This window comes from Barbus barbus (assembly GCF_936440315.1).
Source record: "Barbus barbus genome assembly, chromosome: 1".
Classification (NCBI taxonomy): domain Eukaryota; kingdom Metazoa; phylum Chordata; class Actinopteri; order Cypriniformes; family Cyprinidae; genus Barbus; species Barbus barbus.
The window spans coordinates 34,406,458-34,430,335 of NC_136729.1; the positions used below are offsets into that span (position 1 = coordinate 34,406,458).

Sequence of the window (23,878 nt, forward strand, 5' to 3'; positions counted from 1 at the left end):
AACATACAATTGCACTGGATTCATGTCTAAATGAAAAGAATTCAGTACAAAGTATTTAAAAATATTTATTTTGATAAAAAGTCAAGATTATAATTATTCTTACATATTAAATATCATGCATTAAACTTACAAGCGTTTGTGCTCAAAATCATTCAACATTCCATAATCAAACTAACATTATATAAAATAACCAATCATACGTTCACTCCAAAGTAGATCTATATGAAAGCAGTTATAAACGTGCATTATTTGTACAATTAGTTAGCATCTGAACACTGCTATTGTTAAGGGTTTTGAAATTATTTAGTTGTTTGTGGATTCAAACAATAGATCTGATGATATATGACTCAAGCTTTCAATACAGCAACATTTATCAGTCAAACCAAACAAATGAGTTTATCATGGCACAATCAATTAGGAAGTGCTATAATAAGAGCTCTTGTTATTGTTTACAGTACATCCCAAATATTGCTTTCTGCTAATATTAGTAAGTTTTAGTGAATCAGTTTATAATTTTACACCAAGATCAACATGGTTGAGATTCTTCTTGGACTTTTCTATCCTCCCTGGCATATTCCATAAACTGTTACTATCTTTCAATAAACTCAATATATCAATGACAACCATATGACTGTATTATAATATCATTATAAAACTTATTTGCTTTCAGGATAAACATATGAATGTTTGCAATGATCCTGTTTCTCTAACGGTTTTCCTGCGTGAAGAGTTACAGTTTGGCTCGGAGAGATCCAACCGCAGGTTTGTCAGAACAAAACTCGGCCCACCAAGATGGCCGTTCCAGGACGTTCTTACCCTGCATGACTGTAGACCACAGGTTTTTGTAGAGCTGAAACACATGTGAAATAGAGAGATACTGAATCACAAAGTCCTTAATTAGAAAAAAACACTTGTACTGCTGGACCAATATAAGGTCAGGCCATGTGCCTTACTATCAGTAACACCTCTACAATTCTACTAAAACCAGGATTTCTGCAGGTTTGATGAATCATAGTTTCCTCCTTCTTATGTAAGCCTCGCGAATAAAAAAAGACCACTGAAAAACAGGCGAATCAGAACATAACACCAACAGCGAACATGGCAGATCATGGAAATAAATGTTATGTTCCAGGCTGTTCAGGGGATGTGTAGTGCAGGGATGGGTTGGTGTCTGTATTCAGAAAGGCACGGAAAGCAAATAACGCGTTCTAATAAAATAACGCGAGCCACTAAAGGGACATGGTTCGCTCCTTGCTAGCAGTAGCCTGTTACATTACAGTACATACGATTTCATTTACCACATAAACAGAGTAAAAAGAGATGACTGAGGATGATGGCGAATGATTTTGAGATCCTGAGCACCACTGACAAGCATCTGATCTTGTAAAATGTGTGGTAAGTACTGCCGCTCCATAGTATAAACAGAGTGCGTGCGATCGCGAATCTCAAAAGCGAAATTATACGCGATCGACCGATCGTTCAAAAGCAGTTTCAATGCCTCGCGTATTAATAGCGGCTCCCTGATGCCCGCATTTATATATATACTGTATAATTACCCGACGATATAACTGCGAGAGAAAGTATTTAAATATATATTTTCCCTGTGTTTCCTTCTTGCAGTGAGCTACTGAAATGAGCCGCACTGTGAAACAGCCAATCAGAGCAGAGCTCATTGTTATTCATTACTCTGTCAAATAAGCCAATAACAGACCGTTTCATTCTAGGGAGAAATCCTAGGGTTGTAAATGGACATGTAAAATCGTTTCTGGAGATTTTTTGCCCTTACCAAATCCACATACCTATTATTAACAATTTAAAATACTGTATCAATGCATTCTATAGCACCTTTAATGTAAATGTCTAGAGAACACACAATGAGTTGTATTAGCTAATAATAATTAATTAATTTGTTCCATTTATATAGCGCTTTTTCTGGGAACTCAAAGTGCTCTACATAGAATAGCTACACTTCAAAGTTTGAAAACATAACTTCCAACTGATCTCAATTACTTTTAAATTTATTTTACCAAAAATAATTATGAATGCCTTCGCTCCCATTATGGAAATAACGTTTTTATCATACTCCCAATTACACTGAAGAGCTGTTCTTCTACAGTTTTTTTGTCTTGTTTTCTAATACAAACATCTAAGCATCCTTAAATCAGCATCTCAAGTAAATGCATCTTGATTTAAGGATGTTTAGATATTTGTATTGAAAAACAAAAATACAGAGGAAGGCATTAATGCATGCATGCAACATTTAATGTCATGACTTCATGAATTTCTGCTCTGATTTAAGACTTTTTGAGGCCTTAATTTGTGGAAGGGAGAAGTCAGAACTTTAAGACCCACAGAAAACCTGTAACAGTAAAAAACAAACATGTGGACGGCTTTAATAAATAAGTCTTGCCTTTTATCAGAACCTCAGATCATGAGTCAGAAAATGAACTCAAGGCCAAAGAAGAGTTCATTTCCAGTAAACATCTCCCCAACTGTAAATATGAAGTATCTCACTCAGCAGGGGAATCAGTATAAAGGTCTCTGTGTCAGTGGGGTGTGTGTGTGTGAGACTGCTCTGGTCTGTCTAATGTTTCAACAAAGCTCAGTTTTTTCTTAAACTCAGAAATGTATGCCCTGACAAACAAGTGCTGAGAAAATATGACTGGTGGAATGAGTCAGTACCCATAATGTCTGGTCAGAATCATGTTTCTGAATCATGATTTAAAACACCCTTAAGGCCTTTCCACACTGAGCGCTCTGACTCATAACACTCACGCGTGTGACGGTGCTCTACAGATCACATGATTCAGTGGAGAATTATTAGAAATGTTATTCTGTATGAAGAACATGCGAGAATAAATCTGTTCTCAAATACCAACGATAACAAGAACTCAGCATCCACTCTCTTATCCGGGATACCCTTCTTCGTTGTTGGTTTACACTGGTTTTCGAAACAGCGCTACCATTCTCACCCTTTTGTGCAACAGCAGCTGCTCCGGTCACGTGGTCCTAGCTCAAATCTGATTGGACGGCCCGTGTTTTCACTTTGCGAAACTGAAAAGATTTGTCGGACTGGACGAAAAAAAAAAACAGTCGCATTTTCGGTGCGCGAATGTTCGCGGTCTGTGTGGAAACATCCATAGGAAACTGTTGTTTTATTCCAGCGCGACATCGCGTCTGAAATTCTTTTTCGCGCTCAGTGTGGAAAGGCCTTTAAGCGCAGTACAATGGAAAAACCCTCCAGATTTTCCAATTGCTGGGAATTAGTTTGTTTTAATTAACTTGTCTGTTTTTTTCTTGCTGTTTTGTGAAATGAGGAAATAAATCCACCCAAAGTTCTAATAACTGTTGATTTTATTAGCTGATGTTCACTTTACCCCCCTTATGTGACTCATTAAGCTGTAATATTTTCCAGTAAATATTGCATCATCACTAGCTGTCAGTCTCAAAAGCCAGCACTTTTAATAGACTAGCAGAAAAAATAATTCTGTTTAGAAAACAACGTTTTATATGTCCAAATCTATACGTCCACCTTTTTATACGTCCACAGTATAATTATGTATTTTGTTGAGTTCACGCTTATGTGAACTCAAAGGATCTGACTTCATACAGATCATCCACTAAAAATCACCTTGAGACCAGTTGATTAAAAGTCACTGAAAAAACAAGTAAGAAAATACTTTTTTGGAGTCACTGTAAATTAGATGATCACTTCTGCAGCTTTCAGAGACATTTGTCTACAATAAGTGATTCCACAGTCACAGTAGAGGACTGACGAGTCCTCTTTCTCATGTGCACATGTGTGCCTGTGTATGCGTTCTCTTACCTCACCATCTGCTTTGCCAATGGGTGAGTTCAGGATGAAGTCAGGAGGAGCAATCACATCAACCAGCGCCACAGCATCATCCTTCAGCTAGACAGACAAAATGAGAGGGCACCTGCTATGTTGAAGCCTTCCTGATGTTTGCATCATCATGCACTTATAAGTGAGGGTGTCTTTAACTGAACTGCAGCTAAAACAACACTAACCTGCCCACACAGAGTGAGAATGGCTGTGTGGATGAAGTCAACTGGCTGTCGACCAGAAAAATAACCTCCTAAAAACACAAACAGACCATAATGAAACTCAAATGTTCAAATGTTTGGGGTCGATCAGATATTTTTGTAACACTTTATTTTCGACAGTCCACTTTAGGTAACTTTGCAACTCCATGTCAACTACCTGCCATAGACTCTCTGCTTAATATCGGTTAACACTTTATTTTGATGGTCACCCAACAGGCATTCTACTGACTGAGAGTAACTCTGCAAACACATCAACTGATTCTACTAACCCTATTTCTTTACAGTCTACTAATACTCTAATGAAAGTTAGTTGACGTAGTTGCAAGGTTACTTATAGCAGAATGTCTAAGTGAACTATCAAAGTGTAAGTGATTTTTAGTAACAATTTATAATAAGGTTCCATTCGTTAACATTAGTTACCAACATTAGTCAACTTGAACTAACAATAAAAAAATACTTCTAAAGCATTCTTAGATAATGTTAATGTTAAATCAAAAGTTATTTTTAATGGAGTTGAGCTAACATGAGCTAACAGTTGTGTTTTTATTACCTAATGTAATAAGGAATAAGTAATGTATCAAATGTATTTTTCATTGCTAATTTTAGTTATTGAAATAATATTAAACAATGGGACCTTTTAACCTTTTTTAATGTTTTAAAAAGACTATTTTATGCTCACCAAGGCTACATTTATTTGTTAAAAATAGTTAAAACAGTAATATTGTGAAAAAACATTTCATTTTAAAAGAACTGGTTTCTATTTGAATATATTTTAAAATGTAATTTATTTCTGTGAATACATTTCCAGCAGTCATTACTCCAGTCCTCAGTGTCACATGATCCTTTTGAAATCCTTATAATATGCAGATTTGCTGCTCAACAAACATTTCTTATTATTAACAACTATTATCAATGTAGTAAATGTAAAGGCTAGTGTATGTGATGCTTACAATTGGAACAGTTTTGAAAACACTAGGCATTATGCACTTGCAGACTTTGAAAATATGTACAGAGAAAAAACTGGACATCATACACTAAACACACTATCAGATTTTCAAGTCATTTGGACAGAAGGGGACGTGTGACAAAAGTGAAAACAATATGTGTTCTAAATTTCAAATGTTTGATATCCTCCGACTAGATTTAATCACAGTCTGAAGCTAAACAATCAGAGTCTGTGCACATCGTACACTATGCGATTTTCTATGAAATCTGTGTCAACCCAAATCGGCAGACTGGCTCTGACTTTTGGCAACCTGTGTCAAACTGTCCAGACTAAATAAGGGCAAAAATCTAGCAAAAGTTGTGTAGTGTGTTATATCCTTGACACGTCATTTGTGTCACACGGCCAGCAGCAACAGACATGAAAGGAAAAACAAAGAAACCATTGCAGAGAACAGTGGTTTACCTTGATACAGGATGGCCATGTGGTTGGTGAGGGTCCACAGGCCATAGAGAGCACAGAGATGCCCCAGCACTGATCTGAGAGCAGCTGGAGTCTGTTCATCCTGAATCAGATCATGGAAACGCTGCAGCACTGTGTGCTCAATATAAGCAACAGCCAATGAGCGACAATAATACACCTACAGAGAGAGAGAGAGAGCGAGAGAGAGAAAAAGTTACAGGAAAAGTGAATCCAAGGACACAAATTCAAGCATATACAGTATATATCTACCGAGACTGTTTATGGAGTCAAGGAGCAAATGAAGACAGTTTGACCCACATAATCACAAGCCAGGTCATGACAGCACAATGACAGTCATGACACGCAGACGAGACACTAATTGGGATGTTTATAGAGGGGGGTGGGGGTTAAACGAAAAAGCTTAGCAATGTGCTTGTGTTTGTGTCTGGTTGCTAGACAGTAGTTCTCTGTGTTTGGTGGTTGCTGGGTCAGTATTATGTGTAAAGAAGGTCTGTTTTATTAATTTCTCTCTTGTCCTCACTGAAGGTTTTAAGATAATTTAATCAGCCACATACCGTAACCTGCTCGATCACATTCTCTATTCTAGTTCATGTCACCAATGTGCTCTAGTTCAACTCACTCTCACGTTTCAAGGTGGAGACGCTCACTGGACGTGTCCAAGCTCTACTCATTATATCATATGACCTTTAACTGACTGCTTGTTTTTGGCTGGACTAAACGCTCATAAAACACACACAACACACCCACAGTGACCTCAAACCTTTCAGCCATTTCTAAAAAAATATGTCATATGTCAATACCAAGCCAAAAGGAATTTGTTTTAAAGGAATGAACACTTTTTAAAAATAAAAGTAATTTAAAAACTTTATTTTGAAATGGTACATGTATAAGTGTCCAAATAATTTTCTGGGTGTGCATGTGGTGCAACTGCTGTGTTTCATTACTGTGCTGAGGTCAGATTTGGTCTAAACGTGACACTTTCATATAATTTGAAACGTGATGCGAGTAGCTTTCACACTTCCTGCATGTGATTCTGACCCTACGGAGCACATATACGGGTCTAAATGAATCTGATATGGCAAAAAGGCTTTAAATCCTTCAAGATGTGGAGGCCAGACAGCAGCCCTTTGAAATGCCCAGTGTGATGTAGATTTGTAGCTCAGTGGAATATATATTAAGTAAGGGATATGTCTGAGCCAAGTGTCTGGTCAATGTTTAAGGCATGTCTGAGCAACCTGAGGTCTGTTTTATATTAGATATAAGTCATAAATGGAACAACACTGTACAGAAGGTATTACTGGGAAACCTAGGGTGCACTATCCCCACAATTCAGCCTGATACTAAAATATTAACAAAAACAGCATTCCATGCATTCATGAATAGGGCTGGGTATCGAGTTTGATACTTTTTAGGCACCGACCGAATTGCCTCGATAACGTAGTAGACTAACCATGTTCCGTACACTTTTCGCTATTCGCCGCACAACAGCGACCATTCCGACGTTGTCGAGAGACAGACAAGCATGTTTGTATGATCCTTCTCTGGGGGAATACCCTTTATACAGTCCACACTTTGATTGATGTCTTTAGAACCAATAGTTTTTGAGAAAAGTGGGGAAAAGTACCACCTCCGCCAGTGTACGGAAAATGGTAAGGCTTAACGGTGTTCCGTACAGGCCTATAATGATGTTCCGTACAGCGCGCATAACTTGATTTCATCGCCGAAAATGGACATTTAACTGCTCAACTGTGAGCTGTTCATTTATTTTAAATGATAAAAACATCATTAAAATTCATAAAAAAAGATGAGTACCTTTTTATTTCTTTAAAAATGTAAGTTAATTGCTGCTTTAATAAAGGACCATGCGAGTTAGGCATGATTGTGTCATGATATTAATTATGGCATGTGAGTTAAGCATCAACCATGTGAAACGTTAGTGAATAACATTTCCATATCTCTGAAGAGACAAGAAGGGCAAACAATTTGCACTGATTTTAAAATAAAAAAAAGATTAACCAATGTGAAAACTTCTAAACATAATGATCAAGATGCGTGTTTACTACTATTTACATTTGACACTAAACTGATTAAAAATACTATTACTAAAAATTGTGTGCACTATTTAGGTCTACATTGTGTGTGTGTGTGTGTAATGTGTTTTTATGTGCACAGACAACGTAACGTCCCTTTTTTTAATGAAAAAGTTGGCTTTGAAATAACACAATCAATTGAGTTATATTTCATGTTTAATTTGTTAAAAACTTAAAATGTTAAAATTCAAATCATATAATGTTAACTTAATTGACCCTTTATGAATATAAACATCATCACTGCACGCAGAATGAAGGGCAAACAGGTGAGACCTGTCTCAGGTGAGAGTGGCGCTAAGTGGTCATCATCCGCTATCGACGTTTAAAAATTTAAATTTCAAAACATTTATTCAATAAAAGGGAACATATTTAACCATTTGTGATAACATGATATTCATTTCGTACAGACTGTAGTACTGTGAGAAACATGAATTAAACAGAAATGTAAATTTTCGCTGCTCTAGTTGTCTCCCCCTCCTACGCTGCAGTCTTGAAGTGTAACTTGCCCACCGTCCATTTTCAAGCGCAGTGGGCGCACCTAGCAAACTTACTCAAATCTCACTGAAACAAACCGCGGGTGGGTCTCTGTCTTGATTGGAGGTGAAAGATGGAAAAATGACGATTACACAGATATATAGTTTATGTACGACCTGGAAGTATTTATTCAGCGATCGGCGCTAAAACGGCATCTGTACGGAACATCGTTTTGTACGGAACATGGTTAGTCTACGTTACCACCGAGTATCGAAAAACGTCTTGTAGTTCGGTACCAAATTTCGATACCTAAGGGGTTAATCTCATTAACGTCAGTGAGCCAATAAGCCTGCAGCACTTGGTGTGTTTGACTAGAAGTGACGCGGTGCTGATTGATCAGTGTTTGACATCCGCGAGAGCGATTCAAAAGCGTACGGAGCAGTCTGCTCTCTATATCGCGCAGTTTCGCTTACTTGACACAGACTGAAGCTCGCGTGACATTTCAGCGTCTGCCGTCTCACTAAATGCTCTGAGAGTCACTTAATGAGCATTTTACCATTTGATTTGAGTAAAACTTGCATCATATCATATACACCATCATATTACCCACAGCCATATCACCCTGCAGCCCAAGACCGGTTGCCCACTGAAGCTAAGCAGGGTTGAGCCTGGTCAGTACCTGGATGGGAGACCTCCTGGGAAAACTAGGTTGCTGTTGGAAGAGGTGTTAGTGAGGCCAGCAGGGGGTGCTCACCCTGTGGTCTGTGTGGGTCCTAACACCCCGGTATAGTGACGGGGACACTATACTGTAAAAAGCACCGTCTTTCGGATGAGACGTTAAACCGAGGTCCTGACTCTCTGTGGTCACTAAAAATCCCATGGCACTTCTCGTAAAGAGTAGGGGTGTAACCCCGGTGTCCTGGCCAAATTCCCTCCACTGGCCCTTATCAATCATGGCCTCCTAGTAATCCCCATCCACTTGATTGGCTCTATCACACTCTCCTCTCCACCTGTAGCTGGTGTGTGGTGAGCGCACTGGCGCCGTTGTCCTGTGGCTGCCGTCGCATCATCCAAGTGGATGCTGCACACTGGTGGTGGTTGAGGAGAGACCCCCTCCACATGATTGTAAAGCGCTTTGGGTGTACGGCAATACACAATAAAAATGCGCTATATAAATGCATCATTCATTCATTCATTCATTCATACACACAGAACTGTAAAGGTATTCCCGGAAACCCGTCAAAAATAAAAGTTCGGATTAACTTGGAAGACACTGCGGCAGAAATAAATTAATATTGTTCAGCAGAGTGTACATACTGCTACTACTAGGCTACTATTAAAATTATTAAAACTCTTATTTTTTTAATTAATGATCACACAACATTTCTTCCATATTTTAATTTTAATAGTCAAATTTTGTTTGCCAAAATAAATAAAGTTTTATTTTCAATAATTTAAAAGAAAAATGAAATTAATGTTTTATGCCTTCATTTGAAAACCAGATACAGAACACAGAATTTCTGAGGAAAAAGAAAACATTTCATAAGGCTGTTTTAAGAATAAATTTGAATAAACTAAGTAGTAGTTAGTAGTAGTAGTAAATAATTAGACATACTACAACATAGAATTTAATAACAATAAAACATATTGTGAAAGAAAATAAAACATCCACTTATGAAAGTGGATAAAGATTTTAAATTTCTTGAAGTCTTTAACAACCTAGAATAAATGAATAGAAATGATGATTCTGTCTGAGCTATGGGTTTTAAAACGAGCAAGCACTAGTGTAAACTGAAAACTATTTGAGCTTTATTAAAATTATTTGTACTGATTTATTGTGTTGGCTATATTTTGTTATTTTGTGCAGTGGCTCAGGAGATGAGTCTTTGAGTCCGTATACATGACAACAAGCTGAAAAAAATAAAACCAAAGTTTTTTGAGATAATGTAATCTTGTTAAAACGGTTTTCATAAAATTGGTATCAAAAAAAGTATCGTTCAGGAACCGGTATCGAACTCAAGGTATCGGTATCGATATCGAACATTTTTGAACGATAGCCAGCCCTACTCATGAATAACAACACATCTACATAGTGAAACATGATTCCTGAATGGATACTTTATACATCATAACTATAACTTTCAGTCAAAAGTTTTTTGTTTTCTTTAAGATAAGCCTTAGTTAAGGACTTTAAGACAACACTAAAGCACTGAGCATTTACAACACACGTGTCTATCATAGGTTGTCTAGTGTGAATTCATGTAAATTGGCCCAGCTTTTGACATGAGATGACTGGCCTATATACATTGGATAAACACTGTGGTTTTGATGTCAAAAACATTAACAGAAATGTGTACATTGAATTAACAGCCAGAAGGCCAGGTGTTTATACATAGAGTGATATTTGGTAATGGTAAGAGAGAGAGAAAAAAAATGTGTAAAGTTAGTCAAGTCAAGTCAAGTCACCTTTATTTATATAGCACTTTTAACAATGTAAATTGTGTCAAAGCAACTGCACAATATCAAAAAAGGAAAATAATGTCAATAATGTAAAATTAAAAGATAAAAAAAAAAAAAGATTTTCAGTTAAAGGCATTTCATTATTGAATTCAGTGATGTCATCATCCAGCTCAGTTCAGTTTAAATAGTGTCTTTGCAATCAGGTCGACGATATCGCTGGACATGAAGTGTCCCCAACTAAGCAAGCCAGAGGCGACAGCGGCAAGGAACCAAAACTCCACCGGTGACAGAATGGAGAAAAAAACCTTGGGAGAAACCAGGCTCAGTCGGGGGGCCAGTTCTCCTGTGGCCAAATGAACCAGCAGTTCAATTCCAACTGCAGCAAAGTCAGATTGTAAGGGCTCAACTGGTTCCAGCGGTCTTTCCCGATGGCGGTCTAAGTGGCGGGGTCCTCACTGCGGATCTGTCTCTAGTGCTCATCTCGGTGTCCTGGTCTCCGCTGACGTTCAGCTCAGTTCAGTTTAAATAGTGTCTTTGCAATCAGGTCGACGATATCGCTGGACATGAAGTGTCCCCAACTAAGCAAGCCAGAGGCGACAGCGGCAAGGAACCAAAACTCCACCGGTGACAGAATGGAGAAAAAAACCTTGGGAGAAACCAGGCTCAGTCGGGGGGCCAGTTCTCCTGTGGCCAAATGAACCAGCAGTTCAATTCCAACTGCAGCAAAGTCAGATTGTAAGGGCTCAACTGGTTCCAGCGGTCTTTCCCGATGGCGGTCTAAGTGGCGGGGTCCTCACTGCGGATCTGTCTCTAGTGCTCATCTCGGTGTCCTGGTCTCCGCTGACGTTCAGGGCTGTAGAGGTCGTCTCTGGGTGCTGATCCACCATCTGATCTGGATACGGACTGGATCTGGCGACTGCAGTGACCATCTGGGCTGGATACGGACCGGATCGGGTGGCTACGGTGACTGGGGATATGTTCCCGGGGCTCATCTAGGTGTCCAGCCTCCGCCGACGATCGGGGCCATATACAGTGGGGCAAATAAGTATTTTATACACTGCCGATTTTTCAAGTTTTACCACTTACAAATAATGGAGAGATGTGTAATTTTCATCGTAGGTACACCTCAACTGTGAGAGACAGAATATAAAAAAACTCCCGAAAATCACATTGTATGATTTTTGAATAATTAATTTCCATTTTATTGCATGAAATAAGTATTTGATCACCTACCAACCAACAAGAATTCTGGCTCTCACAGACCTGTTAGTTTGTATTTAAGAAGCCCTCCTATCCTCCACTTATTACCTGTATTAATTGCACCTATTTGAAATTGTTACCTGTATAAAATACACTTGTTCACACACAATCAATCAAACTCCAAGCTCTCCACTATGGGCAAGACCAAAGAGCTGTCTAAGGACACTAGGGACAAAATTGTAGACCTGCACAAGACTGGGATGGGCTACAGGACAATAAGCAAACAGCTTTGTGAGAAGGCAACAACTGTTGGAGTAATTATTAGAAAATGGAAGAAATTCAATATAACTGTCAATATCCCTCGGACTGGGGCTCCATGCAAGATCTTGCCTCGTGGAGTATCAATGATCCTGAGAAAGGTGAGAGATCAGCCTAGAACTACACGGGAGGACCTGGTCAATGACCTGAAAAGAGCTGGGACCACAGTCTCAACGGTTACCAATAGTAACACACTACACCGTCATGGATTAAAATCCTGCAGCGCGCGCAAGGTCCCCCTGCTCAAGCCAGCACATGTCCAGGCCCGTCTGAAGTTTTCCAAAGACCATCTGCATGATCCACAGGAGGCATGGGAGAAGGTCATGTGGTCAGATGAGACCAAAATATAACTTTTAGGTATAATCTCCACTCACCGTGTTTGGAGGAAGAAGAAGGATGAGTACAATCCCAAGAACACCAGCCCAACCGTGAAGCATGGGGGTGAAAACATCATGCTTTGGGGGTGCTTTTCTGCAAAGGGGACAGGACGACTGCACCGTATTGAGGGGAGGATGGATGGGGCCATGTATCGCGAGATTTTGGCCAACAACCTCCTTCCCTCAGTAAGAGCATTGAAGATGGGTCGTGGCTGGGTCTTCCAGCATGACAATTACCCCAAACAAACAGCAAGGGCAACTAAGAGTGGCTCTGTAAGAAGCATTTCAAGGTCCTGGAGTGGCCTAGCCAGTCTCCAGACCTGAACCCAATAGAAAATCTTTAGCAAGGTAGTGGTCGTCTTGGAGGTGTGTTTGGGGTCGTTATCATGTTGGAATACTGCCCTGCGGCCCAGTCTCTGCTTCAGTATGTCACAGTACATGTTGGCATTCATGGGTCCCTCAATGAACTGTAGCTCCCCAGACCATGACACTCCCACCACCATGCTTGACTGTAGGCAAGACACACTTGTCTTTGTACTCCTCACCTGGTTGCCGCCACACACGCTTGACACCATCTGAACCAAATAAGTTTATCTTGGTCTCATCAGACCACAGGACATGGTTCCAGTAATCCATGTCCTTAGTCTGCTTGTCTTCAGCAAACTGTTTGCGGGCTTTCTTGTGCATCATCTATAGAAGAGGCTTCCTTCTGAGATTATAGCCATGCAGTCCAATTTGATGCAGTGTGCGGCGTATGGTCTGAGCACTGACAGGCTAACCCCCCACCCTTTCAACCTCTGCAGCAATGCTGGCAGCACTCATATGTCTATTTCCCAAACACAACCTCTGGATATAATGCTGAGCATGTGCACTCAACTTCTTTGGTCGACCATGGCGAGGCCTGTTCTGAGTGGAACCTGTCCTGTTAAACCGCTGTATGGTCTTGGCCACCGTGCTGCAGCTCAGTTTCAGGGTCTTGGCAATCTTCTTATAGCCTACGCCATCTTTATGTAGAGCAACAATTCTTATTTTCAGATACTCAGAGAGTTCTTTTCCATGGGGTGCCATGTTGAACTTCCAGTGACCAGTATTCGAAAGAGCGAGAGCGTTAACACCAAATTTAACACACCTGCTCCCCATTCACACCTGAGACCTTGTAACACTAACGAGTCACATGACACCGGGGAGAGAAAATGGCTAATTGGGCCCAATTTGGACATTTTCACTTAAGAGGTGTACTCACTTTTGTGGCCAGCGGTTTAGACATTAATGGCTGTGCGTTGAGTTATTTTGAGGGGACAGCACATTTACACTGTTATACAAGCTGTACACTCACTACTTTACATTGTAGCAAAGTGTCATTTCTTCAGTGTTGTCACATGAAAAGATATAATAAAATATTTTAAAAAATGTGAGGGGTGTACTCACTTCTGTGAGATACTGTATATACAAAAAATCCATCATACACACACACACACACACACACACACACAAATGTTCTGGCAGAAAATTACTAATACATTTACTGACATTACCTACAACCTTAAAACACTACACAATGCAATGCGGAATTTGAAATATGGGTAAAACACCTGTAAAAATGTGTGTGTGTATGCGTGTTTTGCTTTTAATATTTATGGCATGTAAAAGATGTGTTTCCATGAGGATCTTAACCATATTCAGTATAAAATGATGCATGTAAACACACTTAGTGTGAGGTACAGTATAAGGTAGCTGGGTAATGTGTTTTACAAACCTATAGCATACCTCACCTCCTTCTGAGCTGCCAGTAAACATAGATACATGACATTTTAAGGTCTCATGCAATGAAAGTCGGGATTAAAACTTACTTGGCTGTTGTTTCGTGCCTCAAAGTCTCCCAGTCCAGAGGATTTCTCATGAAACAGCTTCCTCTGGCTCTCACCCAGCAAGAAACACACCAGCCACTTATACGCTGCCAGAGGCACTGAGGACACAACATCAAATTATATAATGACATTAACAAGATGGACAGATGATCCAAGAAAATGAATAAGAGCCTGAAAAGAATAATATAACAGCTTCAAAATAATAATGAAAAAAAAAGGATATTTTGTTTAAACATGACTGTTAAAACAAACTGAATAAAGTGTAATGGACTGCAGCTGGCAAACAATTTTCACAATTATGCGGAAAGGGCCACAAAAAAGGGCACTTAATAAGATTAAACAAATATTGAATAGATATTGGATTTATTGTTGGAATAGGTCTCTTTTTCAGAGGTTTGGTGCACACAAAGATGCAATAATCATGGATTAGGTATCTGGGTGGGGACTGTGACTAAAGAACAAGATGTCTCATGTTTTGGATGGTTGAGGTTTGGACACATTTCTTCAACTCATGACGCATAAGTAACCCGAACTCTAGGTCCATAGAGAGATGAATTTAAGTGTATTCATTCTATAGTAACAGCATGAACAGACAAATTTGCAAAATTCAAACCTTCTGACCAAGACTATAAAGCTGTGAAATTTAACCTAATCAGTACAAACCAAGACATCCACAACATCCTTAAGATTTATAACAAAACTGCTTTCCCATCTTATAAAGGAACCAATAAATCAGAAAACAACCCTCAACCCTCTCTAAATATAAAAATAAGTTTATGAAAAAAGGTTGTGAAACAAGACCACACAGACTGAAACTCTATTCAAATATCCTCACTACACTCAATCAAGCAAATAAGTTCTGAAGAAATGAGTATGATAAATATTTGAAGGCAAATGTTTATGTTGGTACTGATGTATAAAGCGACATTGGTTTGTTCTTGAATATTTTTTTTCTGTTTGGAGTTAGATTCAAATGGTCTATAGACCGTCACTGAGACTTCCTGGGCAAAGATATTTAAAATGTGGTAAAATGTGATAAAAAAAATATTCACAATTTATGCAATCAAGATAGTCTGTTCTGATCTGTTCCTAACAGTTATGGGTTTAGTCAAAATAATATCTCAAAATAACTCTAGTCAGGCAATATTGCCAATCAATCAATCAATAAAAAAATAAAGAATTTAAATATATATTTTTATAGTGTCGTGAAAAGGTTTTTGCCCCCTTCCTGTTTTTTTATTAATTATTTTGCATATTTGTCACACTTAAAAGATTAAGATGACCAAACAAATGTTAATATTACACAAAGATAATGCAAGTAAATACAAAAAGCAGTTTTTAAATGATGATTTAATTTATTAAGAGAAAAACAACTGTCTAAACCTACCTGGCCCTACGTGAAAAATTAATTGCCCCTCCTGTTCAATCATGAAAGAACTGTGATAAACCACATTATTTTAGAAAATTTATTTTAGTTAAATTTCACTAGCCAAACGTTCCAAGGCAAAATCCACTGCTGACCAAAAAGAACACAAAGGCTTGTCTCACATTTGCCAAAAAATATCTTGATTATCCCCAAGACTTTTGGGCAAATAGTCTGTGAGACTGATGAGACAAAAGTTGAACATTTTGGAAGGTGTATGTCCCGTTACAACTGGCGTAAAAACAATACAGCATTTCATAAAAAGAACATCATACCTACAGTCAAACATGGTGGTGGTAGTGTGATGGTCTAAGGCTGCTTTGCAGCTTCAGGACCTGGATGACTTGCCATAATTGATGGAACCATGAATTCTGCATCTATCAGAAAATCCTGAAGGAGAATGTCCGGCCATCAGTTTGTGACCTCAAGCGCACTTGGGTTATGCAGCAGGACAATGATCCCAAACACACCAGCAAGTCCACCTCTGAATGGCTCAAGAAAAACAAAATTAAGGTTTTAGAGTGGCCAAATAAAAGTCCAGACTTAAATCCGATTGAGATGATGTGGCATGACCTTAAACAGTCCATTGATGCTCAAAAACCCTCCAATGTGGCTGAATTAAAATAATTCTGCTAAGAAGAGTGGGCCCAAAATTCCTCCACAGCGATGTGAGCCTCATTGCAGTTGTTGCTGCCAAGGGTGGTACAATCAGTTATTAGAATTATGGGGGCAATTACTTTGTCACGTAGAGCCAGGCAGGTTTGGACAGCTTTTTTCCCTTAATAAATTAAATCATTATATCAGAACTGCAGAGGCTCTCTCAGCAAAACTGGAGTGATGCAGCCACCTATTAGGGCTTTCATGGACGACCTCACAGTAACAACAACAACAGAGCCTGGAGCCAGGTGTATCCTCCAGGGATTAGAGAAGATCATGGCATGGGCACGTATGAGCTTTAAACCCCCTAAATCCCAGTCTTTAGTGTTGAAGAAAGGGAAAGTGGATGACAAGTTCCTCTTCAGGTTGGGTGAAGATCTAATTCCATCTGTCACAGAAAAATCAGTGAGGAGTCTTGGAAAGGTTTTCAGTTGCAGCCTGAGCGACACAAACTCCATTAATGCCACCACGGCTGATCTGGGGAGGTGGCTGAGAACTGTGGACAAGTCTGGGCTCACTGGGAAATTTAAGGCCTGGGTCTATCAGCATGGAATCCTACCAAGAATCCTTTGGCCCCTGCTCATCTAGATTCAAGAGATTCAAGATTCAAGATTTTTATTTGTCACATACACAATTATACAGAGTATAACCAGCAGTGAAATGTAAGTCAGGTCCGCTCCAAGGACAGTGCAATTATATAGAATACAAATATTAAGAAAAAGAAAAGTAGAAAAAAGTAAAAGAATCAAATAAAATAAAAGATAAAAAATATAAATATAAATGTGCAGGTCAGTATGTTGTTGACTTAAATAGTAATAAAGAGGAATGTGCAAAAAAATGTGCAAAAAAGTTGTACAGGGTATTTAAATAGCAGCAATATGAGGTAGAGAAAAATTATGAATAGCTTATCGATATGGTATATGATATTTACATGGAGTCAAGTGATGTTATGACACAGAGTTAGAGTTTAGGAGCCTGATGGCCTGGGGGAAGAAGCTCCTCCTAAGTCTCTCAGTTTTTGCCATCAGGCTACGGAAGCGCTTACCAGATGGAAGCAAAGTGAATAGACAGTTACCAGGGTGATTTGAGTCCTTGATGATTTTGACAGCTCTATTTTGCAAGCGTTTGAGGTAGATGTCCTGCAGAGAGGGGAGAGCAGACCCTGAGATGCGCTCAGCTAAGCGCACAACTTTCTGTAGTGCTTTGCAGTCCTGATTGGAGATGTTTCCATACCACACTGAGATGCACTGAGTCAATACACTTGCTATGGTCCCTGAATAGAAAGTTTTCAGGATTGCTGGTGAGACCCTGAATTTCCTCAGCTGTAGCAGATGGTACAGTCTTTGCCTGGCTTTCTTAACCAGTGTTTGGATGTGTGTAGTCCACGTCAGGTTCTCGGAGATGTTTACACCGAGGTACTTGAAGTTACTCACCCTCTCCACAGGGGTCCCACTGATCATGAGAGGAGTGTAGGGCTGCTGCTGTCTCTTCCTAAAGTCCATGATCAGCTCTGTAGTTTTGCTCACATTCAGAGAGAGACAGTTGTCTTGGCACCATGATGTCTCATGGTCTTTCTACCTCATCCAAGTATGTGGTCTCATCGTTGTTGGAGATGAGGACCAGAACCTCAGTATCATCAGCGAATTTGATAATAGATGTGGAGCTGTGAGAGGACACGCATTCATGCGTGTAGAGAGAGTAGAGCAGGGGACTCAGGACACAGCCCTGTGGGGCTCCTACCAAGGTTATAATCGTTAACGAAAACGAACGAAAAAACGAAAACTAGGTGGGAAAAAACATTGTCGTTAACTGAAATAAAAATAAAAACGAGGCATTACAAAAAAACGATAACTAACTAAAACTGTAATGTGTGTTTGGCAAAACTAACTAAAATAAAACAAAATTATAGAGTAAATGTCCTTAGTTTTTGTCTTTGTCAAGGTCTTTAATTTTTTAACGCTATTTAGAACATGCAGCGTATTCGTTCAGCTGCATTTCCTTTCCCTGCTCTCCCTCCGCCTCTCTGTCACTCATGTGTCTCTCACATGCGCGCGCGCGCACACACACACACACAGCCCCTCCCCTCCGTGTCTCCATGAGAACGACTTCGTTCGACGTTGAAAGTTCGCGGTTCAAGGTTGGTATCTCCATCTCTTGAACACCTTCAATCAAACATTAAAAAGTGATACAAAAATATTTTAAATTCAGAATATAATTTTGTCAGTGTGTTAATGTTGACCCGAGAAGCGATTATGCCTTCTTTAGAAAGTTAACTAGTCGCAAGTTTGAGGTAAAATGCACTTTTTGGTTGTGGTTGTCGATGTCAAAACACTATATAAGCTGTGATTCAAATATAAAATAATGTTATGTAATTTTTTTACTTTTACACTGAATGTTTCCTGCTTCAATCCAGATGAGTAGGCTATTGACTGTAGGCTATAGGGTAAATTTAGTATAGGGTGTGAAAATTGTACAGCTGTGGTATTTGTAGGGTGTGAATTCTAGAACATGTGTAGATTTTTGGTACGGCGTGTGGATTTTGTAAGAGGTATTCTTACACATGCTCACACACTCTCGCGCACACACACACACACACTCAAGCAACACACACACACACACACTCTTGCTCACTCGCACACACACACACACACACACACTCTTGCTCACTCGCGATCGCACGCGCAAACACTCACACATGCTCACTCACTCGTGCACGCAGTGACTGAAGTAAAGCCATCTCTCTCTTTCTCACCCATGCACACTCACTCACGCACACACTCACGGCACACACCCACACTAAAAAAAATTGAAAAGCTGTATTTTAAACAGCTGATTCATTAATGCAAGGGACTTACATTATTTTGTTTACCATGTTGGAACTTGTCGGGACACAAGTTTATTTTTTATTTTTATTAGTTATGTTCTTTTCTCAGATTGAGCTCCCTGACAATCTTGACAGAAATGTCTTGTGTGGCTCAAAAATGGGTTGAATACATGTGGTTCATGTATGTCTTCTTTAGTCTGTTGGCTATTTTGTTTTTTTCTTGGCACACGTACGTCACTTACACATTTTGCACTTACTGCGGAGACGGTTTACATACATATTTGTGCCCATATGTACATTTTATGTACTGGTGTTATTGTTGAATAAATATTTTCTAAAATTGTATGATGGTTTTGTTGAGTTATTATTACACAATACTTTTTCTGACCTTTTTGAATCTTGCCCCTGACAAATAACCCAAATTACAAAAAAAGACTAAAACTAACACTAAAACTAATAAAAACTAAACTAAAACTAAGCATTTTCAAAAAATAAAAACTAAACTAAACTAGCAAACTCACTTTAAAAACAAATTAAAACTAAACTGAATTTGAAAACAAAAAGTCAAAACGAAATAAAAATAAAAACTAATGAAAAATGCAAAACTATAATAACCCTGGCTCCTACGTTCAGAGTGATGGAGTTTGAGGTGAACTGGCCAACTTTCACCACTTGAGGTCTGCCGGTGAGGAAGTCTTGAATCCAGTCAGAGAGTGAGGAGTTTAGACCGAGGTCTGTGAGTTTAGAAGCCAGCTTGATGGGGACTATAGTGTTGAAAGCTGAGCTATAGTCAATGAATAGCAGCCTTACATAATTCCCATTGTTGCCTTCCAAGTGTGTGAGGGAAGAGTGGAGGACGTGAGAGATGGCATCGTCAGTGGATCTATTGGGGCGATAGGCAAACTGAAGAGGGTCCAAAGTATCAGGTATGGAGGAGCAAATGTGGCTTTTTACAAGTCTCTCAAAACCTTCATGACTATAGATGTGAGGGCAACTGGGCGATAATGATGGATTTTTTGAATGAGGTGGGAACCACGGAGGTAGCAAGGGACTCATTAAAGATAGAAGTGAACAAACCAGTGAGCTGATTGGCGCAGGACCTCAGAACATGGCCGGTTATCCCATCAGGTCCGGCTGCTTTCCTGACGTTCACTTTCTTTAGCGCCCTCCGAACCTCATCTTCTGACAGTGATAACAGGATCATCGCTGCTCTGCCTGCTGCTTCCTGATGCGCTGGACGGCAGAGACGCGCCGCCGCCGTTGCAATCAAAGCGGCCGTAGATGATGTTTAACTCGTCGGCCAGCAACGGATCTGCTCTCACCTCCACGGAAGATTTGTTTCCAAAGGCACAGATGGTCCTCAGTCCCTGCCACATCTGTCGAGAGTCATTGAGCTGCAAATGAGACTCAATTCTCTCTCTGTATCTGTGTTTAGCAGCTCTTACTGTGCGTCGGAGAGCATAGCATGATGCTTTGTACTCGCTCATATTATAGAAGAGCCTTATTGTAAGCGGCAGTGCGTGTGTTAACCGCAGCACGGATTGTTCTATCCACCCACAGTTTCTGATTAGAGAAGGTCCTTACAGTTATTGTTTCTGTAGCTTGCTCGGTTAGCGTGTTTACAAAGCTTAATGCTACATCCGTGAACTCACTGACGTCAGAAGAACTCGCCCGGAACATGTCCCAGTCGACGTCATCAAGAGCCGCCTGCAGCATAGCCTCTGAGTGGGAGGACCAGCACGTCACTACTCTCTGCACCGGAGGATCCTGAACGAGCCTTTGTTTATATTCCGGTGTGAGGAAAAAGGCAGCATGGTCCGATTTGCCAAAAGCCGGTAGTGAGCGGGCTTTGTAGGCATTCTTGAACTGAGTGTAGCAATGATCCAGTGTATTCGGTCCTCTAGTTGGACAGGATATGCGTTGATGAAAGTTCGGCATGACCTGCTTGAGGCTGGCTTTGTTAAAGTCTCCCGCGATGATAAAGGCAGCGTCAGGATGTTTGTTAATGTAGCCGCTGAGCACATCGTGAAGCTTAGACAAAGCCAAGCCCGTGTCTGCCTGTGGTGGAATGTACACAGCAGTAACAATGATTGATGAAAACTCCCGGGGCAGATAAAATGGGCGGCAAATAATGGAAAGATGTTCCAGATGAGGCGAGCAGGAACGTGACAGAATGGAGATATTCCTGGGATCACACCATTTCTTGTTGATCATGAAACACACTCCTCCACCCCTGGATTTACCGGCCTCTGCTGTTCTGTCCGTCCGAAAAACAGAGAAGTTATCACTTTGCATAACAGCAGTGTCTGGGACCGAGGACGAAAGCCACGTTTCTGACAAACAAAGGATGTTACAGTCCCTAATGTCCCGTTGGAAACTAATCCCGGTTCTAAGATCATCCATCTTATTCTCCAAGGATTGGACATTTGCGAGCAGAATGCTAGGAAGAGGAGGACTGTGAGCCCTTTTCCTGAGTCTCTCGAATCCCAGCGCGTTTCCCGCGGTGTTTCTTGATTCGTCGCCTCGGGGGTTGTTGTTTATCTCTGCGTTCCGAAGAATCTCCAGACGCCATGCTGGATTCGTGGCTAAAGTGTCCTGGAACAGGTAAGTGTAGCGGTTCCCAATGTCCAAAAGTGTTTCTATGTTATAGGTGATCAGTGCCGACGTGAAATGTGTAAAAAGAGAAAGTAAAAGTAAAAAAGTAAATTAAAGCAAAATCTAAGCAGAGCGGCCTGGACGGCGTCCGAACACAGCGGCGCCATTTTGTCTATGAAGTTCCTATTACTGTAGTGGAAGGCTTTGAACGTAAAATGAGCAGCTATTTACGCAGATGGTTGGGCGTACCGTGCAGTTTGAGCGGCATTGGGTTGTACGGTAACAGCAATAAACTCCCATTTAGCTCCATCAGGGAAGAATTAATTGCTGCTTGGGCACGATAACATCTCCAGTAAGCAGGCTCAATGGATGACAAAGTGTCGGGAGCAGGCATCATCGTGAGGGCAGGGAGGAAGTGGAAGGCAGCAGATGCAGTCCAGCAGGCAGAAGCTAGGCTGAGGCACAGAGCTCTCCTTGGGACTGTCGCTCAGGGCAGGGCTGGATTCGAAAGTTCATCACCAAATCGTTACTACACTGCCAACGAGAAGGAAAGGCAGAGGTTAGTGCAGGAGGAGGTGCGTGCTTCAGTGGAGGAAGAACGAGCAAGTAGGATAGTAGCAATGAAGAAACAGGGTGCATGGATGAAGTGGGAGCAGGCAATGGATCGGAAAGTGACCTGGCAAGACATATGGAAATGGAACCCGCAGAGGATCAAGTTTTTGATCCAGGGGGTGTATGACATCCTCCCTAGCCCATTCAACTTGTTTGTCTGGGGTAAGGTAGAAACCCCAGCATGCCCATTGTGTTCTAAGACAGGTACTCTTGAACATATCCTGAGTAGCTGCTCCCGGGCCCCGGGTGATGGCCGTTATCGCTGGAGACACGACCAAGTTCTCAAGACCATAGCTGAGGCAATCAACAAAGGGATTGGTGAGAGTAGAAAGGCCAGCGTAACAACAAGGATGATTGCATTTGTCAAGGAGGGAGAGCAGCCTATAAGGAAAAACAATTGCGTAGGCTTGCTCTTCACAGCAGGGGATTGGTCGTTGATAGTTGACCTGGACAGGCAGCTGAAAATTCCTGCACACATCACCCAGACCATGCTTAGACCGGACATTATCCTGGTCTCGGAGTCCACAAAACAGTTCATTTTACTTGAGTTAACGGTACCTTGGGAGGAGTATGGAAGAGGCACAGGTGAGAAAGAGGGGGAAGTATGAAGAAATGTTGGAGGCCTGACGGGGGAATGGGTGGAAGACCAGATGCATGCCAGTGGAGGTGGGTTGCCGAGGGTTTGCAGGTCATTCCCTCAGCAAAGCTTATAGGATGCTGGGAATTACGGGGGCAAGTCGGAGAAGAGCTATCAACAAGAGCATATACTTGTATATGGCTAAAAAGGGGAGATGTGTGGGGACCACGAAACGCCACTTGGACAAAGGCCGGGGCTTGATCAGGGTCGCCTGGAAGAAGGTGTCTGTTGAAAGACCCGAAACATTCAATGACGCCAGGAATCAACACTGATTATGTGTCCAAGTCTCATATATATATATATATATATATATATATATATATATATATATATATATCTTTGACATTAATATTTTTATATTAATTAATACTTTAAAATTATATATAAAGGCTTAAGCTAAAATCATATAGGTTTGGAAGGACATGAGGGATGAGTAAATGATGACAGAATGTTTGGTTGATTATTTCTTTAGCGCGTCATGATTTAGTTGGCTTGAAACAGATTGATTCAAGTCATGGACTATTATAGGTAAAGAATGAGAGTATTTTTTGACGCAAAACAGCTGGGATGAAAAACAATATTAAAACTGGTCTAGCATTTGAAAACTCCCTGGGCACTTGTCACATGATGCTATAGGTGACCAAAAGTCAGTTAAAAGCCAAGTAGGCCACTCCCTATCCTCATCCAATTAAAAGAGGATCATCTGACCCCTGTAATCAGGCAACAATGAGTTGAGTCACCAGCTGAGGAATGATGTCAATAAAGAGAGCAGATGTTTAGCAGATGTGCAGCTCGGCTCAGGATGTAAAACTCTCCCACTGGAGCAGTCTGCAGCATCAAGGAGCACTTTTA

General features: G+C 40.4%; 1 protein-coding gene across 1 annotated transcript in view; it reads right to left on the reverse strand.

The window, feature by feature from the left end:
• Window positions 1–45: 45 nt before the first annotated feature.
• LOC306887463 (peroxisomal acyl-coenzyme A oxidase 3-like) overlaps window positions 46–23,878 on the reverse strand; it is a 33,971-nt gene continuing 10,138 nt past the window's right edge. The window contains exons 14-18 of the mRNA XM_079445204.1: window positions 14,261–14,376; window positions 5,474–5,648; window positions 4,030–4,097; window positions 3,827–3,913; window positions 46–850 (exon numbers count right to left, since the gene is read on the reverse strand). Coding sequence (XP_079301330.1) covers window positions 731–850; window positions 3,827–3,913; window positions 4,030–4,097; window positions 5,474–5,648; window positions 14,261–14,376 — 566 coding nt within the window. The 3' untranslated portion in view covers window positions 46–730. The remainder of the gene's footprint in view (window positions 851–3,826; window positions 3,914–4,029; window positions 4,098–5,473; window positions 5,649–14,260; window positions 14,377–23,878) is intronic.